The sequence below is a fragment of the Ceratina calcarata genome, unplaced genomic scaffold (assembly GCF_001652005.2).
Source record: "Ceratina calcarata isolate Rehan_Ccalc_2016 unplaced genomic scaffold, ASM165200v1 scaffold517.2, whole genome shotgun sequence".
Taxonomy (NCBI): domain Eukaryota; kingdom Metazoa; phylum Arthropoda; class Insecta; order Hymenoptera; family Apidae; genus Ceratina; species Ceratina calcarata.
Genome location: NW_017176301.1, coordinates 7,611 through 18,480, shown reverse-complemented (window position 1 = coordinate 18,480; position 10,870 = coordinate 7,611). Strand labels below are relative to the sequence as shown.

Genomic DNA, 10,870 nt, shown 5'->3' with positions numbered 1-10,870 from the left:
AATTCTACTATAATGTATCTTTATTTTAAATTACTGCTGTTCACAATTCTTACTTTGTCTGCTATGAGAAAACGAAATTGGTACAACTAACCGTAACTATGACTCGATCGTAGTTTGAACAAAAGGTCGCATGTGAGTTCGGAGAATTATTAATCAGATCGAATAAACGTGAATTCACTGTAATAGACTTTTATTTCAGATACAATGAGTCACTAAGAACATATGGAGAGGTTACAAGCTAGGATATTAAATATTCAAATACTACGACGATTTTGCTACACGGAATCGAGTTAAAAATATTTTTCATAATTTATTTAAAATGTACGCTATTTAAATAGTAGAGATATAGCAATCACATAGTTATTATTATCGGAACTGGCCCTCGTGAAAGAAACGTCACTGCCGAAGCCGTCTTCGAGTTTATCATTTTATTTCTCGATGAATATAAGAATTATTGGAAAAATATAAATACAGAAGGACATTTAATGATATTCTGCATGTACTTACCGGTGAAAATATCTTTGTAGATCTTCATGGTGGAAGATGGAGAAAGATTGAATTACAGCTACACTAAATAACACTCAGTCACCCTGAAAGAGCGGACAGGAAGGGAGTGCAGTGTCGAAGTTACAACTACTTCACTGCGTTTCTCGGCGTCTCCCACTCCGCCAACACAATGGAACTAAAGTTCCGTTATGCGAAGAGTCTATCTTCTTTTAACAGACGTTTTTTAATTGAGCATTGAATTATGACATAATTCTAATAATCAATTAGCTATAATTCTTGCATTTTTTATTTTATATTTGCATTTTTTACAATTTCAAATTCAAACGCTTATTCATGCGGACGCGTCGTAATTTATCATTGTGTAGAGGGCGCGCCTCCGCGCGTCGTTCCTCGCACCCTCGCAATTCGCAATCCTAGCGGCCTGAAGTCACTCTACTTCCGGTATTCATGAAACGAGGACACGTGTGCGTGATGTTATTTTGAGTGCGTTTTTCTATTTAACAAATTGATTTTGTTTTACGTCTCGAACGACTTCGAGGATAATAAGAGTTTTGTTGAGTACACACGCCGCGTACAAAGTGACGAAAATGGAGAACGGGCAAGCAGAGGCTAAAGTAGAAACGTCGGCGAACGACGCTGTTGACGGTCACGTTAAGACCGAGAAGCCGGTCGCCAAGGACGGAGAAGATGCCGCGAAGAAACCGGCCGAGGAACCGTCCGCCGAACTGTTGGAGAAGATCAAAAATCAGATCGAGGTATTATTACATAAAATAGCTGATCGAGTCTAGCAATAAAATGGCCGTGTTTACGGCCGCTTATATAGCATATAACATATATATACATTCACTATGAAATTGAATTCTTCTGTATAAAATAAATAAAAATCGATCGTTCATTAATTTTGCGGGACCTGGAAATGTTTGCAGTTCTATTTTGGAGACGTAAACATGCACAGGGATAAATTTCTCATAGAGCAAACGAAGCTGGACAATGGTTGGGTACCAATGAGTGTGATGTTAACTTTCAAAATGTTAGCCTCCATGAGTAAAGACGCTGACGTAATACTGAAAGCGATTGAATCAAGCGATCTGATGGAAGTATCGGAAGATAAAAAGAAAATCCGTCGCTCTCCAAACCACCCATTGCCAGTATACAATGAGGAATATAGAAAGGCACAAGAAGCTAAGACAGCTTATGTGAAAGGATTTCCATTACAAGATACTAATATTGAGAAACTAAAGGCATTCTTCAAAGATTTCGAACCATTTGAGAATATTGTTGTATGTATCGTGACTTCCACTATCCATTTTTTTAAAAAAATACGAGGAAACTTGAGAAGAAGTGTTTTCAGACCGTTTTCTTGTTTGATTAGATGAGGAAGTACCAAGATAAGGATAAAAAGCTGCAGTTCAAAGGATCTATTTTCGTACAGTTCAAAACGTTAGAAGATGCGAAAGCTTTCATGGCCAGGGAGTCGGTAAAATACGGGGATACCGAATTGATTAAAAAGTGGTCGTAAGTGAATTTCATTAAGAAACTATGATTAGATAATTAGAAATATATTAAAATCGTATGAAAAATATAGAGTGGACTATACCTTGGAAAAGGCACAGGAAAGGGAAGAAAGGAGGCAAAAGAAGACGACGACGACGAAATCAATGAAGGCAGACTCGGTTAGTATGATAAACTATAATACAATTTATTTATTATATCAGTCGTCTGTATTTGGTCATTTTTCATTTGATTTAAGACTGCGGAGGCTGAAGGCGATGAAACGACTAAAGTTGATGAGAAGGAATTGCCGAAGGGTAGCATAATGCACTTTTCTGATGTACCTGAGGAATGTACTTGGGAGGCTATTAAAGAGAATTTAGGGAAACTAGGTGCTAATATCGCGTACGTCGATTTTAAGATGGGTGATAAAGAAGGCTGGGTTCGCCTGCAAGGGGAAAATGCTGCGAAGACTATAATTGATAAAATGACAGACAGCAAAGTATTAATTAATGACAAGGAAGTTGTCTGTCGCGTACTGGAGGGCGAAGAAGAAGAGAAATACTTGGCGAAGACGAAAGAAAAGATGGCCAGTGCCTGGCAGAAACTTAAAGCAAAGAAAGGAAAGAAAGGTTCGTATAATAAAAATTTTAAACTTCTAAATTAGAATTTTTGTAATGATGTCTTGCCATGCTAATACCGAGAGATCAGAATATTTCATTTCTGGATTTCGATGAGTTAAATCTCTCGATTATACTGAATTCACTGAAAACTAAGAATAACACGCGCTCGATTAAAATAAGAGTAAACAGATCTCGAAATTATTTTACAGGTCGCAACTCGCATCGGGGTCAAAGGAAAAGGCGTAACAGCGATACCAACGATCCTGTGGCTTCTAAGAAGACGGCCCTTGAGAGTCATTGAGCAATCAAAAATCTGTGCTGCACTTACTCCACTATACGTGTATATCAACCATATTTTTATTATAAGACACATACTTATGTATAAAAAAGAAAAAGAAAACAAGATCGTTACACTGCTATGTGTTTAAAGTAGGCATCTACTTTACAAGCATATTTTTCGTTACGCTTAAGCAGTGTCTATTATTTAAGGAGATAAGAGTACAATTCCGTTTATACTTGTAAGATGTATATTTCATAGCGACGTGTATGTAACTTGACCAACACTAATCGTTTATCGATTAGAATATTAAGAATCATAGTCAGATTAATATTTTTCGTAAGCTGATGAGTGTTCGTGTATCATGGAAGATCATGTTGTGAGGAGAGTTTGATCTCGTGGCAAGTGAAATGACAAACCTGATAGACTTTCAAAGTGATTGTAAGGAGTGCTATATTTCTCTTGTAGGCAGATCGTCCAACCACGAAGAAAACAGTGTTTTAAGTTGTATCCGTAGAGTTATTAAATACATTGTTTCTGGAAAAAATAAATAACATATCTAGTTGATCACTGATAGAGTTCTCAATTTTCGGGAATTCGAATTTTGCGGACAGTCTCGAAACTAGGAGTTCTGATATTATAATACGATTCCAGAGTCCTAATTAAATCTCCCAAAATTTCAGGTGGTTGGACAGTTTCGGGAATCCGGATTCTATGGGACCGCGATAGTTTCGAACAAAGTCGGGAGAAGCCCGGAGGTCTGACAATATAATACAACAGAGAAAATTTTCTCGGATAATACTACGATTTTATAGTACTAATAAATACAACTTTCCGTTTTATTCCAAGGCTGACCCAAACCCGCAATCTTAGGTAGTTCGACACTTTTGAGAGTCTGGATTCTATTGGACTGTTTCGAACAAAGTTGGAAGAAACCCCGAAGTCTGACAGGTAATACTACGATTTTAGAGTAGTAATAAAAATTACGTTTTGCTTCTTCCAAGGGTATTCGTTGTAAAAATAATAGACCGAGCATCCAATGTATTTTTATTTAACTCATAAAAAATAGGAAAAAGTTGCTTTATATGAGATTCTGTCTTCTATCTCAGCGATAGGAAGAAAAATTGTTCTATTAATATTTTTTCTCCCATTCGCTTTCGAATCTCCCATTTGGGTGCTCAATCATACCATCCCCGCACTCTTAGTTAAGGAAATGATAGAAATCGGAAGCTCGTATGTATTTAGAAATCAGCGTTTTATTGTTTTACAGTGAAATTTACAAAGGTGGTCTAATCTACTATATTTAAATTTCACTGGTACGTGCTCGATAATCCCGTTCACACAATTAACGAACAGTTACAAAGTGCTGGCGATTTGAACCATGTTGCCTCACCTCGTCACCCTTTCACATTATTGGAAATGATCGAAATCGATAGTACAGTTACGCGACACCGTGCATAGTATGATTGCTACCTAAATTACAATGTTACGTTTAATCGTACCCATACACATCCCTCGGTTCGGAAAATGCGTACAATCGATTGGATAGACTCCTCTATATCAAACAGACTCTTATCCCTTTTTTTTTTTTAGACCGAGCATCCAATGTATTTTTATTTAACTCATAAAAAATAGGAAAAAGTTGCTTTATATGAGATTCTGTCTTCTATCTCAGCGATAGGAAGAAAAATTGTTCTATTAATATTTTTTCTCCCATTCGCTTTCGAATCTCCCATTTGGGTGCTCAATCATACCATCCCCGCACTCTTAGTTAAGGAAATGATAGAAATCGGAAGCTCGTATGTATTTAGAAATCAGCGTTTTATTGTTTTACAGTGAAATTTACAAAGGTGGTCTAATCTACTATATTTAAATTTCACTGGTACGTGCTCGATAATCCCGTTCACACAATTAACGAACAGTTACAAAGTGCTGGCGATTTGAACCATGTTGCCTCACCTCGTCACCCTTTCACATTATTGGAAATGATCGAAATCGATAGTACAGTTACGCGACACCGTGCATAGTATGATTGCTACCTAAATTACAATGTTACGTTTAATCGTACCCATACACATCCCTCGGTTCGGAAAATGCGTACAATCGATTGGATAGACTCCTCTATATCAAACAGACTCTTATCCCTTTTTTTTTTTATACACGTCCGCTGAAATTCGTGGTTGATTTCCTTATTAGGAAGAGTTTTTACCTTAGCATAACGACTGTAGTCTCGATGATCAGTCTGGATTATGAATGTTTTAAGATTCGAGAATTCAGAAAAACGCTATGACCGAAAATATGTTAACAACTCTTGGTTCCGACACTAAATTCTATAAAGATCGAATAGAGATTCTCGTTTCAGATTTAGTATATTTGAAAAGAAATAGAATAAACGAGATTGAGGACGTGAAGAATTAGAGACTATTTAAAGTGCGTATCGGCAAAAAATACGAATCTTTTAAATACGCTATTCGTTTGGAAGGTTGCAATTTTTTTTAAACGACGTCAGATTCAGTTCGAGGTATTATCCTACGGAGATGAATGATACTTGCACGGAGAACGTGCGAATAGCGTAATCTCGCCTTAGATTACTTGGTCGGAAAGGAGAGTCTAGTTTATTATTCAACGGTTTCGGCTTTACGATTACGCCTTGAGCACACGCTTGCAATAAACAATGATGTGAGCAATGCGAATCTCGAACTTGCACATCCCTTTTAAAATATAGAAGTCACTTTCTCGACTATACGATCTTCTACTGTAATCGCGTTACCTAAATTGATTATCCGTGCGAATCCGAGCACAACTTTCAATAGTCGGAATAGAAAAGACGCGAGACGATCTCCCGTCAGGACTTTTCCCTAATCGCCGTGAGAACACATTTTTCGGAACTGCGCTCGCTCACGAATTTTCATGTTCCTCTCTTAAACTTCGATTTAATCCACACCTCTGATCATTTGTTTCATTCAAAAGTAATGGTACCGTGAACTGAGAACTGCAAGTCGGATTTCAATTAGTATAAAATCAATTAACCGGACTTAAACCGACCGATCGCGAATCGTTCTCGAAGTACACAATTTCTTAATCAGATGTTTCGCACAATGAAGGAACACTCGTTTAAGTGAAGTTCAAACCACCGTTCGCAACATATGGCAGTGTAATTATACCGCAGTGTTTACGCATGGGAGTGATTCAAGATTTACTTAACGAATAATTGCACGTCCATCTAAAGTTCACTGTCATTTCTTTTTAAAGTACCATCGAACGCCCGTCGGTACGATTATCAAAGTCCCAATATCCCACTAGAATTCTACTTGCCATCATCAAATTTCACCACTCGTCCCGTTTTATTATCATCGAGGCGAGTTGCTTAGAATTTGGATTCAGTTACCGCCTCGTAATCCACGAAACTCACCTTCTTACTCTTCGAGTTGCCCTCTGGGGGCAACCCCTAATGCTATACAGATATCTCCTGTATTTGCACGCGTTTCTTGATCGTATTCGTGCCGCTACCGGTGCTCAAAGAGCTAGTGGTTCTCGTGGGTGGTTTCGGAGGCACAGGGTCCTTGTGTATAGCATTACTGGTCCCATGGCCAGGTTTTTGCTCGTTCCTACACTGTTCGTCCACTTCCGACTGTTGGCTCTGTGGAATCTGTTCTTGGATAGAAGGACTCCTAGCTAAAGTAGTGTACGACGGTGGAGGTTCAGGCCTGGGGCTGTCCGAACCCTTTATAGACGACCTTGTGGTCATAGGCAGAGATTCTTGTCCATTCGGCGTGCAGTTCATCGCCGCTCTCTTCTTGTCTCTGTCCCGTTGATAGTAAATCCCAGCGAATATCAACATGTTCAATACTAGCAGAATGCAACCGATTCCTACTGTGATAGCCAGGGCTGCGGTGCTGCTGTAATAGTGACGGGAAGCCAGCCTTTGCAGTAATTCAGCATCGTCTTCGGAATCGTCTAAAGGTGTGATGTCTTCTGTGATGGTGTCCTCGCTCGTAGAAGTGCTGCACGCCGTCGTCGACGAACCGCTGGTTTTGGTCGTTCCTACGAGGGGCAACGGTGTGTACCATTCGTCCCGAACTGGTCCTACGACAGTCCATTTAAAGAGGATAAGTGCAAGTCAGATGAGTGAGAGTGATAAAGTGGATGCGAGTTTTGTTTCTCACCTGCGTAAAAATGATCGCCTCGTTCTCGGAAATGATGATGCCGCATGGAAACGTCGTCGTCCCCGGGTCTGTGAAGCTGTGGAATGAGATTCAGCCACACTGCCATTTTATGTCCCCGATAATGGCTCCGCATTTTCGGTTTCATCGCTAGAAAAATTAATTATACTCATTAAATGTGTTATTTATGCGGAATGCATTTCTATTGTAATGAATATTGTATTGTATAGAAATTAACGTCGTGCTTACCAATCGTGAGATACTGCTGAGTGCCAGTTTCGTATTGTTCCCATGTCAAGCCATGGTACCGCGTTTTTTCTTTTGGTAACCCGTAATCGACCGACTCGATTTTGTGCGGCTCGTTCGGGTTGCCCGTCTTCGCGAAATTCGTGAAGAACGTGAGGACCGCCTCGGCCACCCCCTGGTCCTGCCGAGAATAATTCCGGGGGATGAAAGCTCCTCCGGCGACCAACGGCAACCCGAAAATGTACGGTATCATCTCGCCACGAATGCTTCCCAAACGCTGAAACAAAACAATTCCCATTGTTAAGAAAAACAGATTAAATTCTGATTATATGTGTCTTCATTGCATATTTTATTTAGATAAAAATCGTTCGATTTCGAAACTGGATCAGCACGAAATTAAAAGAGAAAATGCTACGACTCGATCGAGCGATTTTATACGGCGATGGAATTCCTCTTTGAGGGTGGCTGAGCAGCGACGGGACAACGGGCCGACCTGTTCGCCGGGCCGGCGCTCTACTCAATAATTGTAATTGCGGAGCGGTGTGTATCGTGCTGGTACGCGGCCAATTTTGTTTGTGTTCCGGCAAACGGCGAGTTGCGATGCAAATCCCGTTAATTCGTTGCACAAGCAAGGGGATATCCGACTTAAGTGTCGACCGTCGGCCCCGGATGCCCTTATCCACCAGATGCTAGTGGATCCGGTCGGTACCGGAGGTGTGTGTGTGTGTATGTGTGTGTGTGTGCATACATTCCGAAGAAGCGAACGGTGAATTAGCATACTACCGGCGAATCTGTAGTCCGACGTCTTGCAATCCTCGAATCGCATCGTCTAATGGATCAGCCGTTTAGTCTGTTAAATTCGTTGCCAAACTCAGGCAAAGCTCCTTTAATGTGACGGAACGTGTTACGGTATTCAAATGAGGAATTTGAAAATAAAATACGTGCTGTGTCGCAAATACGAAAACAGCTTTTGGCAAATAGTAGAAAAAGATTGGAAGCCAACGATTATCACTTCACTAATACAATTAAAATTCCTCCCCTCAAATATTTTTCAACATGTACTTGAATATTTATTATAAAATGACTTTTATCGACACATCTGAAATTTTAATTAATAGTACATTATGTTAAATTGAATTATTGATTTTATCGGAATTAAGAAGGATCGACTTTAATAGAGGGACTTGTTAATCCTAACCACGGGCCGCGAGCCCGCGACCTGATCTCCGTTTAATTAAATTTCGCTTTGTGCGTACACAGCTGGTCATACTGCGGCAAGCAAACGCAGTGAATCGTTATTAACTATGGCCTGCAGGTGAAACTTGTTAACTTCAAGTTGCCACACCTTTGACTCTCGAAACACAAACGTCCAACGTTTAGAAAAAAACAAATTAGTCAATATAAGACTAAACGGGATAAATAAAATTCAGATAGAGATCAGAATTCTTAGAAATTCAATCAGTATCTTACGGTTTTCGTACTTGTCTGATTAATGATAGACCTGTTCTACTTACGCGCATACATTACATTACATGCAGAGTACAAGTCAATGTAATAACGATTCTATATTATTGTCAATATTTTATATATATATATTTTTAATAATTCTATAAATTTATGATCATTTTTTTACAATGTATGCATGAATAATCGTATTAAATATTTGTAGAGGACTCGGTCCCAATTATCTGATAAGAAGGAAGTAGCTTATTCTTCGGTACAGTTAAATTTTACGTCTAACACAAAGGAAGATGGAAAAGTTGGTTCGTGCCAGTTAATTTAATAGCGGAGCACTGGAGGTTCCCGTACGCGCAGATTGCCACTCCAATCTTCCGTTTCCTTGGCATCGATTCTCCTCCCGGCCAGGAATCCTCCACTGGTGTCTCCCGTTAACCGCTGCCCATGATTTCGCGATGAAGCTACTGATTTAATCAAACGCCCCAAGAACCTTGCTGGTGGGACATTCGCGTTACCCAGAAGCCACCGCCAGTGTAAATTAAGCGCGACGCAATCCCCGATCCCCTGATTTTCTTTCCGGGCGATCCCAGAAGTTCAAGGCACCGCTGATTGCATCAGCTGATCTGATAATACTGATTTTTCACAGTAGAATTAACACAGATAATCGACACTGAATAAAAATAATTGTACCACGAATATTATTTAAAAAAACTCAGCTATAAATTATTATTTTCAAGAATAATAGACAACAACCGTGGATTATTATTCTTGTTGAATAAATGGGAGCAGAATGGAAATACAAGAGTTAAATTCCTCGAGACGGTTACGTCGCCAAAAATAACGCAGACACTCGGGCCAGACTTAACTCTCTGTGCGTATAATTTTATGCAAAATTAACTCGTACTTAAGCCGCTTGCCGCTTGCGTCAACTCGGAAACTGGCGTGCCACTGTCGCATCTCTCCGGGAGGAAGAACGTGTACTTAAGAAATTTCACGAAGAATCAAAGGGAATAAAAAAGAAGAACAGTTACACGAGGAACAAGTTTATGAAAGAAGCCCCGGTTTATTTGCGACTCTTCACATAAACGTCGGTGCCAAGTCAGATCCTTTCATCCGCTGCTCTCTCCGCATTTACAGGAATGAAGATAGTAAATGACACAGACGACTTATGTTCTAAATAAAAAGATACCTCGTTTAAAATAACAAGGTTTAATTTCTTCAAGAATGAACGAATAAATATGAGAAGGAATCTTCAATTGATAACAACTGAAATCGGATTTATATAAGAGATAAATGACGAACCTTGATGCCGCTGTCCTTCGTTTGATGACTGAAGTGATAGAAGTACGTCTTGGCACCCCTTCTGGCGTGATAAAAGGCGATCCTCATCAGCGGTGCGACGGTGTGGCCGTCGCTAAGCGCCTCCATCGTCGAGTCTCTTATAATAATAGGATGGAGAACAGGCTTGTCCCAGTCCGTGTACTCGTTCTTCACCGCAGAGAATATCTCGTTCAAGTGGTAGACGTACGCGTTTCTGATGAACGTGCGTAGAATGCGGTTGCGGTCCTTCTCCTCGAAACCGAATTCGATGTCGTTCTCGTTGAAGTCGAGGTTCGACTCTGTGGTGGACACGCCGAGGATCAGAGGCACCTTGATGAACGTGTCGCTGACCCTCTCCATGTCCAGGCCTGGATCGGGATTGTTTTGGTCCACTGGTAAGCCTGGTCCGATACGTGGCACAAATCTAAATCAAATCATTAGATGTAATTAGATGTAATTTAATTTTATAATCATTTCATTTATTAGAATTCTTTATATGTTGTATTAATTATTTTTTAAGTCTGATTCAATCCCAGTTATTTATCATTATATTCGTGATGATAATAGTGTGGATGATTTCATGGCTGAACTGAGAGCTAATAAGAGCATCAGGGATTATGAATTAATTATGCCAGGTTAGCGGCTTACTTGTGCTTTGATCAAGGATAAATGGAACGTTGAACGTGGCTTAAGGATGTATAGGCTACGTACTTAAACAATGCTAACGTATTGAATTTGTTATTATAAATTCCTATTACTATTAAAAAGCTACATGCAAAATTTTA

General features: G+C 39.6%; 3 protein-coding genes and 1 non-coding gene across 4 annotated transcripts in view; 2 read left to right on the top strand and 2 right to left on the bottom strand.

Moving 5' to 3' along the window:
• The window catches only part of Tctp (translationally controlled tumor protein), a 2,366-nt gene extending 1,744 nt beyond the window's left edge, over positions 1–622 (bottom strand). The window contains exon 1 of the mRNA XM_018030292.2: positions 508–622. Within this exon, the coding sequence (XP_017885781.1) occupies positions 508–535 (28 nt within the window). The 5' untranslated portion in view covers positions 536–622. The remainder of the gene's footprint in view (positions 1–507) is intronic.
• A 301-nt stretch (positions 623–923) lies between these two features.
• On the top strand, positions 924–3,468 carry La (La autoantigen-like). The gene is made up of 6 exons (XM_018030156.2): positions 924–1,262; positions 1,434–1,787; positions 1,880–2,022; positions 2,093–2,180; positions 2,258–2,630; positions 2,831–3,468. Exons 1-6 carry the CDS (start codon positions 1,095–1,097, stop codon positions 2,920–2,922), a joined length of 1,218 nt encoding a protein of 405 aa, XP_017885645.1. The 5' UTR covers positions 924–1,094; the 3' UTR covers positions 2,923–3,468.
• LOC113464761 (small nucleolar RNA U6-53/MBII-28) lies at positions 2,671–2,772 on the top strand. The gene has a single exon (XR_003389615.1). It is a non-coding gene; the product is annotated as a small nucleolar RNA U6-53/MBII-28 (small nucleolar RNA).
• A 1,232-nt stretch (positions 3,469–4,700) lies between the features above and the next one.
• The window catches only part of NLG-5 (neuroligin 5), an 11,130-nt gene continuing 4,960 nt past the window's right edge, over positions 4,701–10,870 (bottom strand). The window contains exons 2-5 of the mRNA XM_026816456.1: positions 10,068–10,510; positions 7,311–7,584; positions 7,065–7,211; positions 4,701–6,984 (exon numbers count right to left, since the gene is read on the bottom strand). Of these exons, the coding sequence (XP_026672257.1) occupies positions 6,353–6,984; positions 7,065–7,211; positions 7,311–7,584; positions 10,068–10,510 (1,496 nt within the window). The 3' untranslated portion in view covers positions 4,701–6,352. The remainder of the gene's footprint in view (positions 6,985–7,064; positions 7,212–7,310; positions 7,585–10,067; positions 10,511–10,870) is intronic.